This window comes from Cnephaeus nilssonii, assembly GCF_951640355.1.
Source record: "Cnephaeus nilssonii genome assembly, chromosome: 20".
Lineage (NCBI taxonomy): Eukaryota > Metazoa > Chordata > Mammalia > Chiroptera > Vespertilionidae > Cnephaeus > Cnephaeus nilssonii.
The window spans coordinates 29,865,254-29,891,120 of NC_137091.1; the positions used below are offsets into that span (position 1 = coordinate 29,865,254).

At 47.1% G+C, this 25,867-nt stretch overlaps 2 protein-coding genes across 14 annotated transcripts in view; one reads left to right on the forward strand and one right to left on the reverse strand.

Moving 5' to 3' along the window:
- The window catches only part of GSE1 (Gse1 coiled-coil protein), a 420,008-nt gene extending 406,349 nt beyond the window's left edge, over positions 1-13,659 (forward strand). For 6 of the 12 annotated variants that reach the window (XM_079799732.1, XM_079799743.1, XM_079799740.1 and 3 more), the window contains 7 exons: positions 188-300; positions 587-857; positions 2,332-2,445; positions 3,260-3,631; positions 4,127-4,408; positions 7,128-7,231; positions 7,981-13,658. In XM_079799732.1, the coding sequence (XP_079655858.1) occupies positions 188-300; positions 587-857; positions 2,332-2,445; positions 3,260-3,631; positions 4,127-4,408; positions 7,128-7,231; positions 7,981-8,115 (1,391 nt within the window). In that variant the 3' untranslated portion in view covers positions 8,116-13,658. Of the gene's footprint in view, positions 1-187; positions 301-586; positions 858-2,331; positions 2,446-3,259; positions 3,632-4,126; positions 4,409-7,127; positions 7,232-7,980 lie in introns of all 12 variants that reach the window. The other 6 variants (XM_079799737.1, XM_079799733.1, XM_079799741.1 and 3 more) reach the window with 2 other exon arrangements.
- Positions 9,948-24,317, reverse strand: GINS2 (GINS complex subunit 2). 2 transcript variants are annotated; one of them, XR_013815175.1, is made up of 6 exons: positions 24,177-24,317; positions 23,613-23,727; positions 19,093-19,192; positions 14,987-15,113; positions 14,307-14,809; positions 9,948-10,073 (listed from the first exon to the last, which is right to left on the reverse strand). XR_013815175.1 is itself a non-coding variant. In XM_079799747.1 (5 exons), the coding sequence occupies exons 1-5, from the start codon at positions 24,264-24,266 to the stop codon at positions 14,684-14,686; spliced, it is 558 nt and encodes a 185-aa protein (XP_079655873.1). In that variant the 5' UTR covers positions 24,267-24,317; the 3' UTR covers positions 13,823-14,683. The 2 variants fall into 2 exon arrangements, 1 of the variants encoding a protein (XP_079655873.1); XM_079799747.1 differs by lacking the exon at positions 9,948-10,073 and having other exon boundaries at positions 13,823-14,809.
- Positions 24,318-25,867: the final 1,550 nt, after the last annotated feature.

The window sequence follows — 25,867 nt, forward strand, 5'->3', positions numbered from 1 at the left end:
CCTAGGGGCTAATGCACGTTTTCACCTGGGTTGAAAGGAATCGAGGTTTCGGGGTACTAAAAGGGCCAGAAGGGCCTGGCCTGATGGGTGGATCTGCACAAAGATCACAGGGGTGCCTGCCCCCATGTCCATGCACTAGAGAACGGAGTATTCTTGCCCAGCTAAATACAGCTATTCTTGTCATCAGGATACTACTACGACCTGGATGACTCCTATGATGAGAGTGACGAAGAAGAGGTCAGGGCCCACCTCCGCTGTGTGGCCGAGCAGCCGCCCCTCAAACTGGATACATCCTCCGAGGTATCGGGTCTCGTCACTGCTGTGTCAGGCTGCGTGCCCACATCAGCGCCTGCCTCTTGGCTTTCCCGCTGTCCCAGTAGACCCCACGTTTGCTGGGCTCCCCCTCGCTCCTTCAGTCCCCACGGACTGCAGGTGTCTGGGCGTGCTATCAGGGTCCCCCTCCGAGGCCCAGCACAGAGTTGGCCCTGGTACATGGGCTTGGAGGACCCCAGGAGGGACCCCTGGGACAGTGCAGCCACACCACTGCTGGTGGTTTCAAACTCATTTGTTTTCTTTCCCAATCTAGAAGCTAGAGTTTTTGCAACTTTTTGGCTTGACCACCCAACAGCAGAAGGAGGAACTGCTGACCCAGAAGCGGAGGAAGCGGCGGCGGATGCTGAGAGAGAGAAGCCCATCGCCCCCGACGATTCAGAACAAGCGGCAGACACCTTCACCGAGACTGGCCCTGTTCACCCGCTATAGTCCTGATGAGATGAACAACAGCCCCAACTTCGAAGAGAAGAAGAAGTTCCTGACCATCTTCAACCTGACCCACATCAGTGCCGAGAAGAGGAAAGGTAGGGCCTCACCTGGGCCTCTTGGGGGTGGGGCTCACTAGGAGCTTCTGAAGAAGCAGGTGGGGTTGCGGGGTTCAGAAGGCTCCTGGGGATATCCGGGACCCACGTTCCAGGCAGAACCTGAAAACACTTTGGCCCGGGCCTCTCTTACCTCCTCTGGGCTCCCCAAGGAAGCAGCGAGCAGACCTGCCCCACTATCTCCGCCTTCTTCCCTCTGAACTCAAATTGTCCCACTCGAAGCCTGTTTTCCCGTTTCATCTGGAGCGGGAGAGAAACTTGCGAGTACCTTGTTCTGTATGTAAAGCTGCCCTTGTCACTTAGGGAGGCAGGTTTAGCGACCCTCCCGGCTTCCTCCTGTGGCAGAGCACTCCGGGCTCACGGCCGGGCGTTTCCTCTTGCTGGGCCACTGGCCTGGCGCACTGGGCTTCGTCTCTGACGGCAGGAGGCTTGGGTGGGTGGGCTGTGGCCGCCAGCAGAGCTGACGCGCATGGCGAGTGGGCAGCTTGCCCTGAAAGGTGCTTCCAGATCGGCCCTGTTGGGACTGACTCTTTGGGCTGGAACATGTGGTGCAGAAGACATGTGTGGTGTGGACGCTTTCTGGGATGTCCGCTTCCTTGATCTGCCCCCCCACGCTCGCTTAGTGCTGGGATATTGGTTGACGTGAGAACTTGGCCTGTCTGGGGTGCTCATTGGCGCACTTCCACGTCCCCCTTGCTGATACTTGGTCACCTCTCTCTGGAAGGAAGACAAAACTTAAAGCAAAAGTGTATTGGTCATTTAGTTGCTTCTACTTACTTCTCCGTTGGCGTGTGGCATTTACTTTTTGTCTTGAACCAACAAGCTGGAATTCTCGCGATCACCTCAAAGGGGCAGGGACATGTGATGAGCAGACGAGTCTCTGGGAACGTGCACAGTTCTGTCGTGGAAAGTGTCTTTTCACCTGACGTATTCCTAGAGGAAGCCACTTAAGTCTCACCAGGAAGTGCCACTGCAACAGGAATTCGTGGCATCGAACATCGCAGGAGTCTTCCTTTTCAACAAGTGGCAGCCATCGTGGGCATTGATGCCAGGAGGAGGAGGGGAAGAGAATGCGCCGGGAAGCAGGCTGCGCTTCCAGGGGTTGCTTCCTTGTGTTGGGGCCATCATTTTTGTCTTTTAAAAATGCATCCTCAGAAGTTACCGTGGAAGATCACAGCTACCCATTATTTCCATAGCTGTCCTCATCACACACACGGCTATTTTTGGGATACCTCTGAAATGTTACGCAGTAAAAGCTGAGAGGCATCTGGGCTCACTCTAGAACACCAAGGTTTCTTCCTTTAAACACCACCTGTCCCAGTGGTGCCAGCTTTGTGTTTTTTCTTGGTTAAAGGACTTGCACCAGCCAGTCACAGCCTGGGCTAGAATCCTGCCCCCCTTCCCTCTCAGAAATGATGCAACTTGTCTTGTTAATCTCAGGCTGCTTTTCTCATAGACAAAGAGAAACTTGTCGAAATGCTCCATGCCATGAAGCAGAAGGCACTGTCAGCGGCAGTGGCAGACTCTCTCAGGAACTCTCCGCGGGACAGTCCTGCTGTCTCCCTGAGCGGTAAGGCCCAGGGCGGGAAGAACAGCCCCATCCGCCACTGCCCAGGACCGTTCTGTGGGCTGCCCGGGGTCAGAAGCGACTGCTCAAGGTCTTCATCGTGAATCTTTCCTCCTGGAGACAGAATGTGCTTCTCCCCCTCTCTCTCCTACAAGCTTCCTCCTTGATGGTGAAGGATCTCCTCGGGCCAGAACATGAGAGCTGGAGTCAGGGCTCGGAGAGTGAAGGGGAGGGTCCAGGCTTCTGGCGGTCAGTGTAGTTGTAGCCATCGTCCGTCAGTCCGGTGGTGGCCCAAGCCACCGAAGCCCTGTATCCCAGGTCTCCGCACCTCCGCTTCGGCTCTGCTGCTGCTGTCTGCCCTTCCTTGGCACTCTCCTGCGTCTGTCTTGCTCATCCTGCCTTCCAGGCCTCTCCAACATCTGCTTTCACACCTCTCTCTTTTATGGCTTTGATGACACATTGCTGTGCTGCTGAGTGGAGCAGATCTTTATTATCCAGTCCTTTTCTTAACTCCTAACGCAGTCTTTCTTGTCGGGTTGGGCTACATAACTTCTTGCCTTTTGGATGACCTGAAGTGACTCGCTTTTTCCTTCAGATTCTTTTTCTTCCCAGATGCCTTCCTGGAGCACCTTCCAAGGATGGACTTGCTGCTACCACACCCCACCTTCAGGCCACACCTGTGCACTGACATTTAATTAAACGGCTCCCTGAGTCTTGGTCCTTTGTACTAGGTTTTGTTAAGTGTAAGCTGTAGAGGTCAGGGCCCGCCTGGTCTCTTGCAGCTCTTAATATTTTCCTTGCTTTCTGTCTCTAAAAGAACCAGCCACGCAGCCAGCCTCTCTGGATATGGAAAAGCCGGTGGGTATTGCTGCTTCCCTGTCGGATGTCCCAAAGGCCACGGAGCCTGGGAGACTGGAACAGCTCCGGCCACAGGAACTATCTCGAGTCCAGGAGCTGACTCTTGCCAGCGGCGAGAAGGCCAGGCCGAATGAGGCCCCTGGGGGCAAGAAGAACCTGAGCATGATGCATTACATCAGGGGCCCCGCCCCCAAGGACATTCCCGTGCCACTGTCCCACAGCATCAACGGGAAGAGCAAGTCGTGGGAGCCCTTCATGGCAGAGGAGTTTGCACATCAGTTCCATGAGTCCGTGCTGCAGTCCACCCAGAAGGCCCTCCAGAAGCACAAAGGTAAGGAGGCTGCCCGCCCTGGGCGCGCCCCTCTGGCACTTCAGTGTGCACGAGGCACCTGGGGAGGTCGTTACAGGCAGATTCTGTCTCAGTCTGGGTGGGGCCCGAGAGTCTCCATTTCCAGCTGGTGCTCAAGTGATGCTGATGCTACCAGGCTGGGGACCACACTTGGAGAAAACTTACCATGTGATGCCACCTGAGTTTAGCAGAGGCACTTCTTTTAGTAAGGCCAGGCGAGGTGCCTTTCTGGAGAAAATAGGGTCCATGTATCCTGCAGCTGAGGGTTTTCCCAGTGTCCCCCATACAGACTCACCTGGAAATCTCCCCATCCTTTAAGACTAGACTCAGTGGACCTGGTGAGCACTTTGTGACCTGATGGTTGTGCTAGCCCCTCATGTGAGCCCCCACATTCACTCTCCCAAATTTTGGTGGGAGTCACTGATGGTTGGAGATCAGGGTTTGCTGCATTTCATTTCCACTGTTTCTCCTCCCCAGGGAACGTAGCCGTGCTGTCTGCAGAGCAGAACCACAAAGTTGACACGTCCATCCACTACAACATTCCTGAGCTGCAGTCCTCCAGCCGGCTCCCTCTGCCCCAGCACAACGGGCAGCAGGAGCCCCCGGCCGTGAGGAAGGGCCCCCTCACACAGGAGACGGACCAGGACTCGGAAGAGGAAGAGGAGGAGGAGGATGGAGAAGAGGATGACGAGGAACCCCCCAGGCGCAAGTGGCAAGGGATTGAGGCAATTTTTGAAGCTTACCAGGAACATATAGAAGGTACAAAGGGGAGGGAGGAGCAGAATGAGGGCCCAGTAAAGAAAGTCACTAAAAGCTTAATAGACCCATCAGTGCAGGACGTCACTGCCAGCATTCGGGACAGTTTCTAAGGGACAGTACTGGCAGATTTTCTGGGGCACTAGATGCTAATACTAGAAGGGGAGTTTTCCTCCACTGTTTTGCCCATTTTAAGAACTGTTTCTCAGGCTTCTGTAGGTGCCCAGGCTTACGTAGAGTGGTAATTCCTCATGGACAAACTTGAGACCATTCTCACCGGAGCTACGTACAAGGGTCCTGGAAAATGCAAAGCTCATTCATTTAGCTGAGCTCCGACTAGCCAGGCCTGATCCCTGTGGGAGCCTGCCTTGCGTTTGAAGTGTCTCAGTGCTGGCAGCACTTTCCCTCTCAGGCTCTGTCATCCTCCTGGACCAGCCCTTCTGTGCAGGGAGGCAAGCCCGTCAGCCACCAGAATGTTTTCTTCTCAACTGTGGGTGCACACTCCACCCCTGCCTGGTGGAACACATCCTGTGGGCACACCCCTCCCACGCTGGTCTCGTGTACCGAGCCACGGGCTTGCGCGCTGGTGGTGTTCCGGCATTGCCATTATGATTCCAGCACACAGCCACCCTTCTCTGCACCTCATTTTCCTTGCGATGCCTGCACAGGCCCCTTCCAGCTTAGTCAGAGACTGTGTGCTGTGAACTTGGTGCAGGGGGAGTGGAGGAGCCCAGCCTTTCCCTCCAGTGGAACAGGCAGGTGGACCCCCCGGGAAGGAGGAGCACTGACAGGCGCTCGGAGCTCCTGGTCTTGGTCCCGCTGACCTGGTGAGCCCCGCCCCTCTGCACTCTGGTCCTCACTGCGTTGGCGATGCTGTCAGTTTGACCTGAGTTGAGAAATGTAAAACTTGGGCTGCCAGCTCCTAATTAATTCATTTCCATATCACAGTATTACTATGTTGTAGATATTAAATACAAATATTTGATTATGAATAGCATAATCATTTCAAATACTTTTAAAAGTTAAGAGACAGACTAACAAAGGGAAAACCAGAGTATCAATTCCTACCTTTCATTCCCTTTCCTCCTTCAAATGGAATCCTTTATTTGAATTTGTCCATCACTTCTTACATGTTGCTCTTTAAGTACATACATATGTATCCAGAAGCAATGCAGAGCATTATTATTTATTTCAATGGAGTGAGGTGTATCTGCTTTTTCTGGGTTGATGTTGGTGACTTGTTTGGGAATTCCTTCCCTACCTCCAAGGACATAATATTCTGCATTTCCTTCTAAAAGTATTCACGTTCTGCTTCTCTTGTGCCTAGAATTCATTTCTGTGTAAGAAATAAGGTAGAAATATAACCTCACCTTTCCCGCCCGGACAGGCAGTTATCCTGGCAGTTTCCAGGATGCCTCTTCCCCCTGGGCATGCCCATCATGCAGCATCCTCACCTGGGCCCAGGTCTCTCTGGTGCTGTTCTGCGGCACACGTTGGGGTCCTGGCCTGTCCCTGTGTCGTGCCATATCTTTGCAGCGCTCTATTGTCAGGAGTAACTCACCCTGACTTGTTCTTCTCTAACAGCTCAGCTGTTCTTGGCCCTTGACTTTCCCTGGTGAATTTTAGGATCACCTTATTTGTTCCACCCAATTGAATTTACAGATTTGGGAAGAATTGACATCTTTAATAGTGATATTATTCCACTTACAAATAGGATAGTAAATTATACTAAATAAATTTTGCTGACTTTTCTCCATGAGCAGTTTACTTTTATTAGATTTAGTTACCACTTTGATATTGTGGGTTTTTAATTTTGTTAGCCCTTCTTCCTTAGGTAATCAGATGATCAGACCTTTTGCAGATTAAGTTTAGTTCTTTCCTTTTGAGTGTTTAACTTTTTCTCATATTGCATTTCCTAGAACCTCTAAGCCATTGAATTAGAGGCACTAACGGGGCTCTTGTCTTGTGAAACTTTAGAAGTGGCCCATTAAGCATCTCATTTGCTGCTGAGTTTATGGTATACAATTGTCAAAGGTTTAACTCCTGCATTTTCTGTACCCATTGAGATGATGACCCTATTGTTTTCATCTGTTTTCTAATGTCGTTTTCTCCTTGCTGAATTTGTTACTTCTTTTAAGGTTTTAAATCTACTTAAGTGGTATTAGGAGCTAATTTTATTGTATTTATTTTTGCTGAAACTGTTCTAGTTTCTATAACATTAGTCTGGTAGCCTTCCCTGGTTTTTATTCTTGGAAATACTGTGTGTGACGCAGGGATTTAGCCTTGAAAGTTTGAAGTCACTCTTCTGTTAAAACCAGGCCTGGAATCTTTTGGAAGAGCAGAGATTTCATTTTACTAATTAGAACTCCACTTTGACTTTCTAGGTTTATTCTGGCTGTTTCTACCAGCTTAAAAACTTCCAAGGCTAACTCCAGTATTTTTTATCTTTCTTTTTGAAAAATGTATCTTAAGGCCATAAACTTACCCTTAATTTCTTCTTAATCTGTATCCCTTAAATTGCCTTTTGATGCTTGATCCTTTGATTCCACTGGGCTGGATTTAATTTAGTAACACTGACATATTTACCAGCGTGATACCAAGAACTTGGAGCATTATGGTCCCAAGGAGAGTACTGTGCTGGCCGCATTAGAGAGGGAAAACAATCGCCAGAGTCTGTGATCCCTGTACACAGAAAATACATCAACATCGCTTGTCTTTTCAGAGCAAAATCTGGAGCGGCAGGTGTTACAGACGCAGTGCAGACGGCTGGAGGCCCAGCACTACAGCCTCAGTCTCACAGCAGAACAGCTCTCCCACAGCATGGCGGTGAGTCTTGGGTCGCCACCCACGGGAAAAGGGGTGAAAATCAGCTCCAGAGGAGGTTTTCTTAAAACACACTGTGCTTCTTTTGTTTAACCTTTCAAGTTTGGGTTCAAGATTAGCCATACAGACAAGTTTTGAGGGAAATTCCTGCTCAAGTTTGTTGTCTTAGGGAAGACATTCAAGGCTCAGTTGATGACCCTAGCCAAGGAAGGAGGCATCACTAATTTGCAGAATATTGATCCTGGAAGAATGAAGATGCTATTTATACATATTCCTTTTAAGGCCTTATTTACTGCCTTTGTCAGTCTCTCCTGCTGTGATTTGCTAAGGGGAAAGGAAGAAAGATTTTACTGGAGTAAGTTATTAAGGAAAACAAACCACCTCCTTCCTCTTTGCAGCCTGGCCCAACAGGTCTTCCAACTGTGACATGTGGCAAGCCCCAAGGGCCTCCTCCCAGTGGGGATCTGGGGCTTATCTCAGATCAGGTCTGCACATCTGGGCCACTCCTAAGCAGTAAAGGTTTTAATTTTTAAAGCTCAGGGTCAAAGCTGAGACAACAGTGGACACTGGTTCCATGAGAGCAGGTCTTGTGAGAACCCAAGACTTTGGAAGAACCAGTTCAGCCTGCCCCCAGAGGCGCTGTCAGAACACTGAACTGGGAGGAGGAAGTTTTCAAAGTGGCCTCCAGCGCGTTTCTACATCACATACAGTTCCGTGAAAGCAGTTTGTTTAATGTGAATCTCTCTCTGCAGGAATTGAGGAGCCAGAAACAGAAGATTGTCTCAGAAAGGGAGCGAATCCAGGCGGAACTGGATCACTTCCGGAAGTGCCTTGCGTTGCCTGCATTGCATTGGCCTAGGGGTTACTTTAAGGGATATCCTAGGTGACGGTTTCCCTTGCACTAGGCTGAACCTATAGTATAGAAATATTATCTATTTTATTACCTTGAATATTTAATATTTTTCACTGGGAGGTTTGAAGCTTAAAAAAAATAATAATAAAGAATGTGCCATGCATGAAGCAAAGGATTCCAGACTCCAGAAAAAGAACGAACTCACCTTGACTTCAATGCAACTGAATCACCTTTGTAATTCAGCGAGCAACCAATGTAGGACGTCGCCCATATATTTTTTTAAAAGGCAATTTTATTCTTTCTTTCCCCATGTCACCGTCTTAAAATCTGAAAATGAAGGCTCCATTACCAACACTAAAACTTTTATCATTTATAGCCCCTGGGTGCATAAGATTGGATCAAACCGCTTGTGTTCTATTTCTTGTGTTGCCATATTACTAGGCCTGATGACCCAAGTTTGCTTTTGCTGCAGCATAGGGTTGGTCTCATTCTCCCCCCCACGACTGAGACCTGCTTCAGCTGAATGAAGGTGGGGTGCATTTTAAGTGAAGGGCTTGTTTTGGTTACTTTTCTGCAAAATTTTCTTCAAAGCAACAGTACCAATTTTTTTCCCTGGAAAAGCTCTTACCTAAAGATAACGCAAAATCGACAACCTGAAGGTACCTTTTTTATTACTCCATGGGGGGGGAGGGGAGTGTACAGAGCTCTATGTATACATACATTCACACCCACTAAATTGTTGCTGCGGTGGGGGTGTTTTCATACAAACAAATTTTGAGAGAAAAGTCAAAGGTGCTTCAGCCTTGTACTGTGTATATATATTAAAAAACAAAGTTTTGTATGTTTTTATTACTTTAATTATTGTTATAAAAGGCCTGCCATTTTTAATATGTGGTTTTGGGGGATTTCTGTTTGTTTTCCTGTTTTGGGGTTTTGTGTTTTGTTTTGTTTTTTGTTTTTCTGGGCAAAAAAAAAACACAAAAAAACTTGCTTTTAGTGTTTGTACTGCTGCTGGTCAGGACATTAAATATTGAAGTGTTTTTAAAAATTAAAGAAGAAGAAAAGTTAAAAGAGCTTACCACTGGCGCCTATGCGATCACTTCATTTTTGAGTTGCACCAGAAAATGATGTAGAAAGCCATGCGTTACTTCTTACCTCCTCCTCTACCCCCTCCCCCAGCTCTGGACAGCAAGTAGCAGTTATACCTAGTTGCTATCAGTGAGGAGGGGCTAGTCTATGGTGAACAAGACAGATACTGGGTGTGCACCTATGCATGCACCTACAGACATGGGGCTTTTTGTAAAAGAACCTTTCAGGAAGTGAGCAGTTTCTGTGATAGAATTCTAAGGTGTCTTACAGCAGTCTGAGAACAGGTGCAAAGTAGAAACTCTAGAGGCTTTATTTAGATGCAAAGCTTTGTAAAAGCCTAAAAGTAGGATAAACAATGTCAGAGCTGAACAACTCCTCCTCTTGAACTGACTGTGACAAGCACAGGAGCAGCTAGAAACTGAGATCATCAGATCAATGCAAAGCAATGGGGAAATTTTTCCTTCTTGTCCCAGTTAACTGCTCATTCAGGCAGGGTTTAATCTAGATCAAGCAAGTATCTCTTGCCTGAATGGGCTTGAACCAGAGGCCAAAGCAGCCAGTGGTTGGTCTGCCAGGGGAGAGGGGATGAGAGGAGGTCTGAGCATGATCACGCCTTCCCTTTACCCAGGGGAAGGGCTGGCTGACCTTCATGAAGGCTACTCACTGTGATCAGTGGCCGCACCCTCAGCCCCAGACCTTAGCTGTGCAGAACAGCTTGCTGGCAGATGGCATTGTGTCGCTTTATCTGTTCCCACACAGTTTGCTTTGTATGTCTGCCAAGAATCTTCCAGTTATTAGCAAACTCAGACAAAAAGTGCCGCCAGTATTATCAGCAGTCAACAAGCGCCTTCCTCTCCACAGAAACGATTTGACGAGATCTAAGGGCTGTTCTGTGGGCCTCCCCTGCAAAGACATTGAGAGATCAACATGTTCCACAGGTGGGGACAGGTGTTTAGAGGGAACTCTATTGCCAACAATCAGGGCAAAATGTCACTGAATTTCTCTCTTTAAAATCTGCTTGCTGCTTCTGGTCTGAAAGCTTAAGAGCTACATCTTAGCACTTCACTCCCAGTCCTCCTTTGCCATCACAGAATGTCTGAGTACTAGTACTTTTGCTGATCAGCTTTGGTAATGGCCTTGGCTTAGAAAAAGAAAAATGTAGATCTAATAACTTGATGGGAAAGAAAAGCAGAGCCCCATTCCTCCTCCAGCCCAGAGGAGCTCCCTTGGTCGGGTTTGTTTAGTTGTCAGGGAGGATGTCCCTGAGCTAGTAATAACTGCTTTCCTCCTTCCCATTGAAAACGCCCCTATCACCCTGCACTTGAGCTTCTCTCTCACTCCGCCACACATCTCTGGAGATCTCTGAATATTCTTGGTTTAAGAAGTAAAATGACAATCAGAGAATAAATATACACCAGGAAAGGCAGCATAATAAACTAAGAAAAAGGTAAAGTGTCTTTTGAAAACAAATGCACCACTAAGACACAGTACCCAATAATGGCTTTTCCATCCAATAATTAGTTCTAAAATCTTAAAACACATTTTCATCTCATTTATTTTTCTTTTCAGTTTGGGCTTAAAAATGGACACATATGCGCTCTCTGAAGGTTTTGTTCAGCTATTTCACACTGAGTGTAGAAGACAAAGCTCAGAAGAACACCGAATTTGCTCTAGAATTGATTTTGCAACCCGTGTCAGTCCTCCACGGCCTCACGTGCTTCCTACAGCACCGGCAGGAGACGGCTGTGTTAAATTTGTGAGGGACACCTTCCAAAGCCGAATCCCCAGCTTCGCATTTAATCAGATATTTAGGGACAAACCAGAGCGTTCCTCAAAACCTGGATCTACACACCTGATCATTTGAAAATGAATAGGTTCTCCGTTTCATATAATCAGAGCCAAACTGACAGTGAAAACATTTCATGATATAATCCATTATCTAAGATAAATGGCCAAGGTAGGATTTTTCAACAGTTCAGTCTATACATTCTAAAGGAAATAAAACACTAAATTGGCATTAATATTCTATTAGATAATAAGTACCCTTAAAGAAACTCAAAGAATATTCAAAGGAGCCCACACTTCAGCAGTGAAGAATTATAACACAAGAAATCTTAAGTTTGTACATGGAACGGTATTTCCTAAATGCTGCCTAATCTCAAAAATTACATTAAGATACTCCCTTCCCCTCTGAGCCATGTGTTTTTTAAAGTGTAGAAAATTCCAAGGATCCACCACAAGATGGAGATGATCAGCACAAGCCGATTCTGTTCCTCTTAAATAAGTGTATATTAGCCATTTAGCAGCAATCCCTATACTCTTTCAAGTAACCAAGCTATTGACTTTCTTACTACTTGCAGTAGCCTGTCCCCAACTTTTGATCCAGCACTTAACTTAAACTCCTTAACTCTGCCTAGACCTGAGGAAGACCATGCTAATTGGTTGTGTTACTTTGTACGTACCCTGTGTTTAATTGCTAGAACAGTAAACCAGTACATGGGAGGGAGGAGGAACAGTGCCTCGGTCACTCTGGGGGCAGTTTAGATGCTGTGAAATTAAACCTGTTCTAAGTGTACTTGTTTGAATTAATTGTATTGTAATATTATTTGTTGAATGTAGTAATTAGGTATTTATGAATATATTGCTGTAATTTCTGACAACATCCAAAAAAATAAAATCTTCCTAAATCATGTTAAGAGAAAAATCTTTTTTATGCTATAATAATAAAAAAAAGACCAATTTATTTTTTTAATGCTCAACAACTATATAGCTTTACAGGTAAAATGTGAAGACAGATCCAATGTACCTCAGTCAGGTTTTAGGAGAAAGGTATTAAGGGGCTGATCTGAGATACACAGGACTCCTGACCCTTCACAATAAAGTGGTTTCATTCCAGAAGATTCCTCAGATTAAAATCTGAAGGACTCGAGTAAAAGTGACAAGAAAAGGCAAGTCCTGTCATATGAAAGCAGTCCTCTAAACCAGCAGTCGCCAACCTTTCAGACCTCGCGGACCACCGGTTGGCGACCACTGCTCAAATAGTCACCTTAACTGATAAAAATAAGTCTTCTGTATCCTAATCCCTCTGTGCCTGGCCCTTCAGTGTTCAAACAACCATTAGCTGCTTGTTTGAGGGACATCTAAATGGATAGCAATTTGGAATGGAGAAACTTGAAGTTTGGACTTTACTAGTAAACACCAGAGCAGATATCAGCAGGTCTCTTTCAGGCTCAGTTGATCACATACACTCTTCAAAACTCCCTTGAGATAGCATGCGACAGGAGAAAACCTGGTTACAGAAACTGCCACTCATTGATTCTAGACCAGCGATTTTTAACCAGTGTGCCACAAGCCTTTTCTAAACATGGAACACCTGACTATATAGTCAGGGGCACGGGCCTCTTTTCCCTTAGATTGTCAAGTAAAAAGTGGCAGTAGCCAACCCAATAGCTAGCTGTCAACAGTGTGAATGAATCAATTATACCTATTCTTTTTGGTCAGATTGGCAAAAGATACATTTTTTTGGTGTGCCGCAGAATTTTAGTCATTAGTTTATGTGTGCCATGAAATGAAAAAGGTTGAAAATTGCCGCTCTAGACAATCTTTTCCCCTTTCAAGACAATAAAATATGAATTTAGCAATTCCAAAACACTATATTTGAACTTTTTTCTCTTAGAATTTACCCTTATTTGAGCCACTGCTACCTATGACCATCTTACCCTAAAACCCATCAAGAGCAGTGTTATAGGTCCAACTTTTCTTAGCCCTGTGCTTCACTCATGTACTCAATAACATGTAATTTTAAAAGCAACCCTTTAAACTGTAACCAGAAGTAGCAAAGATAACAAGAGACAACCAGAGGGTTTGAAGTTTACAGCCCACTACACACCTCAGTTTGGTCTATTGTATCGTTTTAGCCACATGGCTTAAGCAGGAAAAAATAAACCCAACAGATTGGGTTGATTCCATCTTTATTCTGTATCAGGGCTTACCAGGGGTGGGGAATATCTGGCCCGTGGGCCTTATAAGGCACTCAAAATCATTCAGTCTGGCCCTACCAAGGCATTAGGGGTGTTAATTAAATGTTTGACCAAATATAGCAGGCTGATTTCTAAGTTGATAATTTTGTATGGCCTGCAAATGATGTTATAAATATCCAAACGGCCCTTGGCAGAAAAAAGGTTCCCCACCCCTAGCTGAGATGATCAACCCCAGTCGGCATCACAAGCCACCATCTGCCATCCTTCTCTGTGTGAGCAATCTCTAGATTCTAAATTCAGCCAAAAAGAGCCATATCCTATATAATAAAAGCCTAATATGCAAATTGACCATCACTCCAACACACAAGATGGCTGCCCCCATGTGGTAAAAGATTGCCACCCCCATGTGGACACAAAATGGCCACCACAAGATGGCCAGCAGGGGAGGGCAGTCATGGGTGATCAGGCCAGCAGGGGAGGGCAGTTAGGGGTGACCGGGCTGGCAAAGGAGGGCAGGTCGTGGCGACCAGGCTGACAAGGGAGGGCAGTTGGGGGCGACCAGGCCAGCGGGGGGGGGGGGGGGGGGGGGGACAGACAGTTAAGGGCAACCAGGCCGGCAGGGGAAGGCAGTTAGGGGCGACCAGGCCTTCAGGGTAGGGCAGTTGGGGGCAACCAGGCCTTCAGGGTAGGGCAGTTAGGGGCGACCAGACCGGCAGGGGAGGGCAGTTAGGGGCAACCAGGCCAGCAAGGGAGGGCAGTTAGGGGTGACCAGGCCGGCAGGGGAGGGCAGTTAGGGGCGACCAGGCCTTCAGAAGAGGGCAGTTAAGGGCAATCGGGCCGACAGGGGAGCAGTTAGGCGTCGATCAGGCTGGCAGGCAGAAGCAGTTAGGGGCAATCAGGCAGGCAGGCAGGCAGGCGAGCAGTTGGGAACCAGCATTCCTGGATTGTGAGAGTCCTGGCAGTCGGACATCCCTCGAGGGGTCCCAGATTGGAGAGGGTGCAGGCTGGGCTGAGGGACAACCCACCCTCCCACCCCCGTGCACAAATTTCATGCACCGGGCCTCTAGTCAAAAAAATAAAAAAGCCCTAGGGCCACATCACCATTTGTATGTCTATTGTCTTTTCAAAGCAACATGTAACATCACTGAACACTTACCTACACATAACAGTTCTGTGCAGGAGACCTGAGACTGCTAGGGAGAATGGCTTGTTTGCTGAAGCTTTTTCTTTCCTCCATAAAGGAACAGGTGACTGCTGGTGTAGAGGACTGCTTTCATATGACAGTACTTGCCTTTTCTTGTCACTTTTACTCGAGTCCTTCACAGTTGGGAATAGCTTAAGAACTAAGCACAACCTGTTGCTTTCCAATGATGTTATGAATCCATTCCTTGCTTCATTGCACGTTTTTCTTACATTCAAATGGTTCTCGAACCCAGCACTATGAGTACCTCTATCATGTCCTGACCACTCACCCATTACCCGGTAAGCCTCATGCCAGCAGACACAAGGCCTTTACAAATCAAAGGTCATTCTCTAGAAGTCCTGAGACTGGGCACTTTCAGAAGGTTGCAGATTTGTGCGGAGTTTGTACATGTGATTGAGAGCTTGTGTGAGGAATGCCCCGCTGGTGTTGATCTCCATCAAGGTCAAATTATCCAACTAAAACACAAAAGGAAACAGACAGGGTTGGTTGAGGAGTTTCTGATTTTGAGAAAAAGGTAAAAAATCTACTGAAAACAAGAAATCAATAATTTTTAAAAGCACAGCCAGTAATTCCTGCTTGTGATAGCCTAAGCAGGCTGAATGCTGTAGGAAATCCCTCAGCAGTACACCGACCTTTGCATGTGCCTCCTGCTGCCTCACAAAGCTGTCAGCAGACACACGGAGTTTGGCTATGCGAGTGTCCCACACATCCTTGATCAGGGTGCGGATCTCATCTGCTTTTGGAATGTTGTCTGAAGCACTAAAGAAAACAAATAAATGGCATAAGGAAGCACTCAGTAAACTAAAGCAATATCCACCTAGAAGTGGCTTTTAAAAAAAAGGTTGCTTGGATTCAGGTAAAATACACGCGCTGTCCTAGACTCAGATTTTGTTTTGCTTTGTTTTCAATTTTAAAATATAAGGATTTCTAGCAGTTAAGCTCGGTGCCAAGAAAATTCAGCCATGATCCAGTTATGCTCATGTAACCTGTCCCCTGGCAGGCAGTGGCACAAGGATTTCTGTTCCGTAAAATAATTAATAAATAAGAGAATAAGCTCTACATTAGACATCTTGTGTCTCAGGATAATTAAGTGCTCTGTGCTATAGAATTTCCACCTAGAATGAATTTGTTTCAAGGCTGGCTCAGAGGTCATGACTTTTTTTTTTTTTTTTAATATATTTTATTGATTTTTTTACAGAGAGGAAGGGAGAGGGATAGAGAGTTAGAAACATCCATGAGAGAGAAGCATCGATCAGCTGCCTCCTGCACGCCCCCTACTGGGGATGTGCCTGCAACCAAGGTACATGCCCTTGACCGGAATCGAACCTGGGACCCTTCAGTCCCCAGGCCAACGCTCTATCCACTGAGCCAAACCGGCCAGGGCCAGAGGTCATGACTTCTATTGCTCACACCTCATCGGTTACCCAAGGGCTTACAACCCACCAGGGAAAGAAGATAACAGCTCTATGCCATGCAATGTGCTCAGCACTACACAGTATTTCTATCCTCACAAAAGCCCTGAAGGGTAGACACTGGCCTACTCTACAGAGAAAACAAAAATACATTTACAAAAATCACCGAAGAAATTGCAAATTAGCATAACCTGAGCACATTTTATATAATGAATTCCGGGTAAGTTTGAATTGGAGTCAGCGAGAGATGGTCAGTCTTCCTGTGTGAGATTTTTTTCAACTAATCTTTGAAGGAAAAGACAAACTAGAAGATAAAAGCAGAAGCTCACATCATCATCACCAGGCATTCTAGGATAAGCTGGAAATGACCTCTTCACATGCTAAAATTAGCTCAAGATTAGTAGATGGATAATCAGTGATAAAAAGTTTATGTAGTGGATTTTACTTAAAGCCCAAACATTTGAATCCTTTGCTCTGAACAGCAGTAAAGAACAAAGGACCCAGCTCCTTGTTAACTGAAATGCAGAACAAAAGGTACAATTAAGTCCCTTAGCCAAATGAATTCTAAATAATTCTAAGACAAGAGTTTCAATAAGAACTGCATACATAATATACTGAACTCCAAAAATGAAAGATAAATAGGCCCCTCACCTCTGCTTCCAGATTCTCCACTCCGAGTCACTCTCCCCACTGCCACAGCAGGCTTTCTCAGATCCATAGGTGGCACACTCCTTCCTGAACACCCTCCCAGGACCCTCCAACAGAAGAAAAGCCTCAGCTCTCCCACCCCATACAGTCTACATGTGTCCCAATAGCTCTGTTTCCCAAACACACCATATCCTTTCACCCCTCTGGCTTCTCCCCCAGATTTTCCCTCATCTTTCCAGCCTGAGATCCCTTCTCTGATACCACCAGGCATTAGGGCTACATCCCAACATACTCTGAACAACATTTATCACACTGCAGTATAACCACTGGATAACAGGGTCACATCTTCTCCGCGCCCCCGCCCCCCCGACTAAACCAGGAACTCAAGCCTATTATCACTATCTAGTAGAATGCTTAGTAAGCTGTGAACTGCAGCCTCATATGAACTGAAGGAACAAGTCTGTGTTATGTACCTTGAATTTTCATTTGCATCCAAAAATGCCATTTAGTGGGCCCCTGGCCTTTGCTCTGCAGCTCCCCAAAATTTGTTCTAGTTCTACTCTTGAATCCATAAATTAAAAGGCATCAAAAGCTGGACACTGAAAATTACATTCTAAGTATGTCCTAAGCAAAATGATCCACACTTTCCTGCCTCCTCCACTGATTTCTTTCATTCATTCATTCATTCATTCATTCATTCAACAAACATGTGAGCACCAGGCATTGTGCTAGTACACAGAAGACACAGTCCCTGCTCATTAGAACTGGAAGTGGGGCCGAAACCGGTTTGGCTCAGTAGATAAGAGCGTCGGCCTGCAGACTGAAGGGTCCCGGGTTCGATTCTGGTCAAGGGCATGTACCTTGGTTGCGGGCACATCCCCAGTAGGGGGCGTGCAGGAGGCAGCTGATTGATGTTTCTCTCTCATCGATGTTTCTGACTCTCTATCCCTCTCCCTTCCTCTCTGTAAAAAACAATAAAATGTATTTTTTTAAAAAAAGAACTGGAAGTGGGGTGAAGAGCATAGCCAGACAAGGGATTAGAAAAGTTTTAACTGACAAATGCTATGGAGGTGCCAAGATGACAGGTAGGACAGGAAGGGAGTACCTGTTAGGCTAAACCAAAGGAGGGAGCAGGGAATAGATGGACTTACTGGCAGAGGGTACAGTATATGCAAAGCCCTGCGGTGAAGACTTTGGTATGTATAAAGAAGTAAAAGAAGTCAAAGTGAGCTGGAACTTCGAGTCCGAGGGGAGAACTGTAAGAGAGTTATGAGAGAAGGAAGAAAACCAGCCTATGCAGTGCTTTGAATACCATGATTAGGACTTTAGACTAAACCCTGGAAAGGCTCCAAGGAGCAGGGGAATCATATGGCAACTTCACCTTTAACACGTTAAGCACCCAGTCAGTCACCAGTGACGAACACTATACTTTCTGTCCAGAAGACAAAACAGGCTGGGCGCTTAACGTGTTAAAGGGCCACTCTGGCTGCAATGTGGAGAGTGAATTAGAAGCTGATGTGGAACCAGAATTGGATGTAGGGAAACAATTTACTACAGCACATTTCTGCCATTAGTGGGATTTTCTTATAGTTCAGGATCAGAGGCAAATGTGAGTCTTCTGGCCATTCTTGTGACAGACATGCAAGAACTCAAATGCACATACCCAAGAATAAAAAGGGATAAAGCTCTAGTAATAAAACATATCTACAGTTAATACTAGAAGCCCGATGCACGAAGATTCGTGCAAGAATGGGCCTTCCTTCCCCTGGCTGCTGGCACCGCCTTTGCTCAGGCCAAAGCCACCTTCCCGCCTTCCCACGCTGTCCAGAGGCCCAGAGCATCTGGGGCAGTGCGGAACGCCTGCGTTGTCTCCATGGCGACAATGCAAGCATCCTGTCCCGGCCGCTCTGCGCCTGTGTATGCAAATTAACCCGTCATCTTTGTTGGGTTAATTTGCATACTCACTCCTGATTGGCTGGTGGGTGTCCCGAAGGTATGGCCAATTTGCATCTTTCTCTTTTATTAGTGTAGATAAAGGCTATTGCTGGAAATGATGATGGAGGCTCATACTGGGTTCAAATGTCAAGTGATAATCCTATATAATTAAAGCCCAATATGCTAAGTGTTCAACTGTTCATTTGACCGTTCGACCAGTCGCTATGATACACACTGACCACCAGGGGGCAGACGCTCCAACCGGTAGGTTAGCTTGCTGCTGGGGTCCAGCCTATCAGGACTGGGCAAGATGGGCCAGAAACGCCCTGGAGCCCTCCCCGGCCCCGATCGTGCACCAGTGGGGTCCCTCGGCCTGGCCTGCACCCTCTCACAATCCAGGACCCCTCGAGGGATGTCAGAGAGCCAGTTTCAACCTGATCCCCACAGGCTAGGCCAAGGGACCCCACCGGTGCACGAATTTGTGCACCGGGCCTGTAATTAAGAGATAAAATGAAAAGAACCAAGGAATTTACTAGGAGAGGGAAGGGTGGAGAAAAGGAAAAATGAGGAAGCGAGAGAGACTCCAGGCAGTGTGAATGGACTCCCAGATTACTGACCTGAGGAACCAGGTGGCCAGGAATACCACTTACCTTGGTAATGAGAGTGAAACAAGAAAAGAAGGGCAGGGATTAAGGAATGAGAACCATCAATCTTACACATGTGCTCTCAGTGAGATTACTTACTGATTTAACAGGAGTTTGGTCAGTTCCATGTAGTAAGGGCTAGGCATAGGGGTAAAAGTTTGTTCCATTCGTTCATGATCCCTAATCTTCTCCAACTTTTCTGAAATTTAGAAATGAATACATTTTAGCATCACCATAACCAAAATATTTTTTTAAACCTTCCAAATTTACCAACTGCTTATATCACCTATTCGATCAACTGACAAACACATTAAAAACAGTTTTTGGACCCTGCCAGTGTGGCTCGGTGGTTGAACATCAACCTATGAACCAAGAGTCATGCTTCAATTACCAGTCAGGGCACATGCCGGGGTTGCGGACCGAGTCCCCAGTGGAGGGCCTGCAGGAGATGGCCAATCAATGATTCTCTCTCATCATTGCTGTTTCTCTCTCTGACTTAACACATTGCGGACAGATCATGAGAATTCTCGTGTTTTCTGTTCTAAGGCTTGTGGCCAATGACAATATTAAAAAGATATTAACTTGTAAGAACATGTAATAAATAACTTCAAAATGCAATGGGTATTTACTTTTAAAGTGTGCCTTTAACATTTACGTAAAACATTTTTTGTACTCGTTCAGTAGAAACTTATCTGGCCACTGGGTAAAGCCAGCAATAAAACTACTGGTCTGCAATGTGTTAATAGCCTGAGAAAACCTCCAGTCCTAAATCTGAACTGACCACTGTGCCTACAGGATACACACAGACATGACTATGCTGTGGAGTCTCACTTTAAAGGACTGACCACCCATCTCTAAGGGGCCCTTGGCATTATCTTGCAATCCTATGAAACTTCCCTGATCCATTCACCCTCTCACTTTTGATCATGCCCACCCTCTTCATGCCTTCTCTCCTCATCTCACTGCCCCAGCTCTCAGTCACTGCCTTGCTGAGTGCCCGCATGCTCCTACCACCACATCTTCCTAACTTCCCTGTGTCTGTCCCCATACACAAGGGCCAGCCTTCCAGGTATGCACTGGACCCTCCTCTCACCTGCACAGAACACCACTCCAGCTTCGGTCTCTCACTCTTGAATGATCATGGTTTCCCCTCACTATGTGACCATTCCATCAGACATGCTGCAACATCTCCCATCTTAAAAAGAAAACCTACCCTGGTCAGTGTGACTCGGTTGGTTGAGTGTCATCCCATCCACCAAGAAGTCACAGGTTCACTTCCCAATCAGGGCACATGCCAGGGTTGTGGAATCGACCCCTAGTAGGGGCCATGCAGGAGACAACTGATCAGTATTTCTTTCTCTCCCTCTCCCTTCCTCTTTGAAATCAATAAAAACGTGTGTGTGTGTTTTAAGAAAAAGAAAACCCTCCCCTGACACCAAATCTTCCCCAGCTACCAATCCATTTATCATGCCCTTTACACAAAACTTTGAGTTGTCTGACATTGGCATTAACTTCCCCTCCTCAACCACTCAGATGGGTGTCTATCCTACCCCTCCACCAACATAGTTCACCAAGGCCCACATCCTCCACTAGGCCAAACCCAAGGGTTGTGTCTCAGTCTCCACATCTGATGAGGATCAATCCTCTTCCTTGGAGTGTATTAATTTAGCTTCTGGAACACCAGAGTTCTCATCTCATCAATTCTTTCTTGCCTTCCTGACCTCTCAACACTGTGGTGCAGGGCTCACCTAAACCCACGTCCCATATGATCTCTTCCTGCCTCGTTAAATACCATCTATGTGCTCATAATGACAAATTCACATCCCCAGCTAAGTCCCTCCCCTGAATTCCTGACTCAAATACCCCACTGCCCATATTATTTCCACATGGATTTCTATCAGGCACCTCCAGTGTAAGATGTTCAAACTCCACTCCTGGTGTCCACTTTAGCCCACACACTGCTCCTGCAGTCTTCCCCATCTAAGAAAACAACAACTCCATTTCCTTCCAGAGCTAATGAAGCATAGTAACCTCCATCTTGCTGTTTGAAGTTCTCTGCTATTGTTAAATAGCCCCTTGTTCTGTAAACTCTGTCATTTTTAGACAGTCTCTTATTCTATAAAATAACTGTTTTAGTTTGAATAATAGAAAAAGATAAAAACTTAACTGACCTTGCAAGCTAGCCATCTAACGTAATGGACTAATACTGATAATAATTCCCATATTCTTATGCCAAATGTTTGTTCTTTATGTATCCAAGATTACAAACTGTCTGTAACAATAACTCACACAGAGCTCTTTGTAAAATCTGCAAAGAAGCTCAAAAGGTATAAATACGGGAAACTTCCTGTGTGACTTTGCTCAGAGATTTGGAAGAAACACCTCCCTCTGGACTGTGCGCAATAAACGACTCCTAATTAATTGGCTCATTAAGGCGTCTTGTATCTCACTCGCTGATTTATGATACAACACTCAAGCCAACAACCCTGGTGCTGATCTTCAATTAACTCTCCTCCCTCATACCCCTCGGCCAGTCCTTCAGCAATCCGGGTGATTCTTCCTTCAAACTATGCCTAAATTCCAACCACCACTGCCCACCTCAATCAGCTGCTCCAGCTACTCTCAGCTCTTGCCTGGGTAACTCTCTACTGCTCTCTCCCCACACACTTATTCTTTGCACAGAATATTCACTCTTTTCTTTTTTTAGATCAAAATCAGAGTATGAAACACCTCTGTTCAAACCCTGCAATTCCAATGTTGGCCAGGGTATGGAACACTGGAAACTCTTGGACAGTTCTGGTGGGATTATAATAATGGCTCAGCCCCCGTGGAGCACTGGCTGGCAGTTTCTTACCAAGCTAAGCACAGTCTGTCCTATGACCCTGCAATTCCACCCCTCTAGGTATTTATTTACCCAAGAGAAATAAAAACATATCCACAAAAAGACTTGGACAAGATTATTCATAGCAGCCATATTCACAATAGCCAAAAATGGGAAATAACCCAACTCTCCACCAACCTAAGAATGGGTGAACCTACTGTGGCATACTCATACAATGGAACACCACTCAGCAATAAAAGAATGTAATGACACATGCAACAGCAGTGAATCTCAAAAACACGATACTGATAGGAAGTCAGAGACCAAAACTGACATACTAGATGATACCATTTATATGAAGTCCAAGAACAGGTAGAACCAACGTGGTGGCAGAATCAGAAAGCAGCTGGTTCTTGGGCATTGTCGACTGACTGATGTCTCACTACTTCTCACCACAGTATGGCCCAGGACGAGAAAGAAGCTCGGGCTGGGGTTTCGATGGGCCAAAGCTGCCAGAGCTGATCTTAAAGGAGAAGCTTTGAGGGGATGCAGCCCTCACAGAGCCTGGCCTGCTGGGACTGAAAAAGCCCTTCAAAGCAGAAGGAATTGGAGTTTCCCACTATGTTTCAGGACCACTAGGGCCATTCACCCCTTAGGACAGGGAGTAAGGCAGAAATACCCCGTCTTCCTTAAACTGCATTTGAGAGTGCCTGGCTGAACGTGTCCTTGCTTCTCGGAGGCAGGTATCCCCAAGTGATTCCCAAGGGGAGAGGGCAATCAAAATCACTCATGGCTTTTCAAATTCTACATGCATGCCTATTACCACCACCACCACCACCACCCCCCCCCCAATAAAATGAAGATGATTTGCGATAATGAGCCATTCACAGCTTTGAGATGGGGAAAAGACACAAAGGATAAAGTCAGGGTAAAGTCGGCCTGCATGTTCGATGCATTATTTTCTTTTCCCTAACAACTTTATTGAAGCGTAATTGACATACTACACCATTTACCCACTTAAAGTATGCAATTCAATGGTTTTTAGGATATTCACAGAGTTGGGCAACATTTTCATTGCCCCAAAAAGGACCCCCCCCACACACACACAATCCCTCCATCACCTTTATAGCCCTATCCCTAGGTAAGTACTAATTTATTTTGTCTCTGTGGATTTGCCTGTTCTGGATAGTTCATATAAATGGAATGTTACAAATAGGGTCTTTGTGTGTTCTTTTCAGAGAGCATAAGATTTTCAAGGTTCATCCACATTCTTTAATATGGCTGAATAATATTCCCTTATATGGATTCTTTTCATGCATTTTCTATAATGTAAGATAACAACTCTGCTCAACATGTCAGTCTATATCTATAATAATAAAAGCGTAATGTGCTAATTAGACGGGACATCCTTCCCGATGTCTGTCCAGAGACCTTCCTAACGAAGCCAGGGCTGCGAGGGAAGCCAGGGTCCCGGGTGCCAGAGGGAAGCTGGTGCCAGCAGCAGGGGGAAAGAAGGCCTACTCTTGCACGTAGGCCTGATTTCGTGCATCAGGCCTCTAGTACTTATATATTTAAATTAAAATGTTTATTTTAAGGTCTTATAATACTTTTAAATTTTAAAGCAAGGTGAAATAGCTTGAAACACAAAATCTGAACTAAAAGTGATATACACACCCCAAACTGACAGGGCCCTGGTAATGGTGGTCAGCTGACTCTAAGGAGTGAATCTGGAACCATTGATTTCAGCTGGTCAGTGGGCCACGGCGTCATTGCAGAACCCGGGCACCCACGTCCTTACCCACATCCATCCACTCCGGAGGAAGCAACCGACACTTCTGTCTTTGTTTCAGGTTAATCGCCAGCCACAGAGGCACTTGCACTGGTAAGCCAGGGTTAAAGGGCCCCAGGTCCCCCTGCCGGAGGAAAGCAAACCCCGGTAAGACAAGGCAGAGAGCTAAAGGCATTACCGGACCTCCGGTTGTCAAACAACAGAACGGGCACCGTGTGAACAGCAGTCCAAACACAAACACACGCCCGGTGGTCACGCGGCGCGGGAGGCAGCCCACGTCTGGCCTCGCGCGGTGGGGCTGGCCGCACCTGGCGGCCCACCTGAGCCCGGTTCCCGAGGCGCCGCGGGGAGGCCGCCCAGGAACATCTGGGAGGCGCGGGCTACCTCCAGGGGCTCCCCCGCCTACGTCTCCCGGCTCCGAACCTCCCCCCAACCCCGAACACGTAGGGCCCGCGCGGGCTGGACACGCCGAGTCCGCCGCCTGGCTTTCCCACCCGAGACCTGGGAGCGGAGCAGGGCGAGTCGTCGCCCGCAGACGCCAGTTCCTGAGGCAAATGCCCGGCGCCCCCTTACCCCGATGAGGTAGATCTTGTCCAGACTGAAGTTCGGGATAATGGTCACCAGCTCCTTCTCCGCCAGAAACTCCACCTCGGCCGCGTCCATCGCGGAGCCAGCCGCCACAACCTCAGCGTCCCGTAAGTGTCGGGGCGCCGCTTTCCCGCCACCGCGCAGAGCCCGCCCCCCGGCCGGAAGAAGCCGTAGCCGACCTATAGCAACGCGGCGCTCTCCGCGGACGGCGGGAGGCGGAGAGCGCGGCTGCTACGAGCCCCCGGATTGGCGAGCTTGAACGAGGCTAAGCGCTCAGCCCGCCCCCATCCTGTCCCGGCTCCGGCCCCACCCCCTCGTGCACAGGCCTGGCCACGCCTACTGCTGGCCACGCCCTCTCTCGGGTCCCAGACCCTACTCCCCACCTGGTGCGCGCTGGCCTGCTTTACAGTAGCCCCGCGTTTCTGTGTTCCTTCACCTGCCCTGGGCGCCTACCCGCCTTACTCCTGGGGCCTGGAGTAAATGCATTTATGGGGTCACAGCATTATCTGAAACAGCCCGACCCCATGAGAGTGAGGGAAGGCGTTTCCTTCCATTTCACAATCTTCTGACCCCTGTATACACATTGGTTAAAAATCTTTAAAAATGTAGATTCCCCACCCCACCCCCATGCCGCAACCCCAATCTTCCAATTCAGAAACTGCGGGGGAAGGGCTCCGAATCTGTATGTTGGCAAGCAACCCAGGTGAAGCTTATGAAGGGGCAAGTTTGCAGGCTGCAGCAAATATGTATTGATGTGCTCATCTGTTTGTTGAACAGGTGCCCTCTATACAGTGGGTTTGTGTGAATCTTAATAGCAGTGGTCCTCAATTGCCCCATGTGTCAGACTCCCCTAGAAGGGCCTGGAAGATTCTGAGTTAACATGCACACTCCTGGAGAATTGTGTTTCAAGGGTCGGATGGGACCAGAAAGCTGAATTTTAACCACAGCCCAGGGAATTTTGATGGGATTCTAATAGGCCAGGAAAGCTTCCAGGGAGGTAAGGGAGCCAGTGCAGGGCTGGTGGGGACAGGCAGTGGGCTGGATTTGAATTTGAAATCCTGCTCATTGGGCCCTGAGAAAAAGCAAAGGGGACAGGAGTATTCCAGGGTTCTGTATCCTGGCAGGAAAGCTGTCCCACTCCAGATAACCCCATGCTTTACCCTCTAAGCCCCCTAAAACCGCCCCACTTAGGGTTATTGGGGAGATGAAATAAGACTATATTAAGTTCTGCCCGCTCACATGGCATGGAAAACTATGTCTGTTGTTTATCTGCATGGGAAGTTGTCATTTGCAGACTTGGAGATTACTGTCATTGTGTGTCATGTATTAAGACAAACTTTCAAAGAAAATAAATGAAAGAGCCTCTGGATGCTGTGTGACCCAGGGCAAGTGACCATTCCGACCTCAGTTTCCTCCTCTGCAAAAGAGGCAGGAAGAGAAGGAGCCTGGAGTGTTTAGGGACGGGGAGAAGCTTTGGGCCACCTGGCCCCTCCTGAAATAGAAGCTCCTTCAGACATCTGCAGAGAGGGTGTGCCAACTTGTCTGGGTTTTGATTGATGGGAGAATGTTTTCTTCACTGGCAAATATTTGTGTTCCAAAGTTGGCGAGGCTTCCCTGCAGGCTTTTTGCAGCCTGTAAAAGAGCAAAGGAAAAGAGCTGGTGGGAAAGCCGAGGTT

Excerpts from the sequence above, each read along its gene's own strand:
- GINS2 (XM_079799747.1), bottom strand. The coding sequence starts at position 24,266 with ATGGACGCGGCCGAGGTGGAGTTTCTGGCGGAGAAGGAGCTGGTGACC. Across the intron at positions 23,728-24,176 it reads ACAAGATCTACCTCATCGGG|GGGGACCTGGGGCCCTTTAA; the intron begins GTAAGGGGGCGC and ends TTCCTCCGGCAG. Across the intron at positions 14,810-14,986 it reads AGCAGGAGGCACATGCAAAG|TTGGATAATTTGACCTTGAT; the intron begins GTCGGTGTACTG and ends TTTGTGTTTTAG.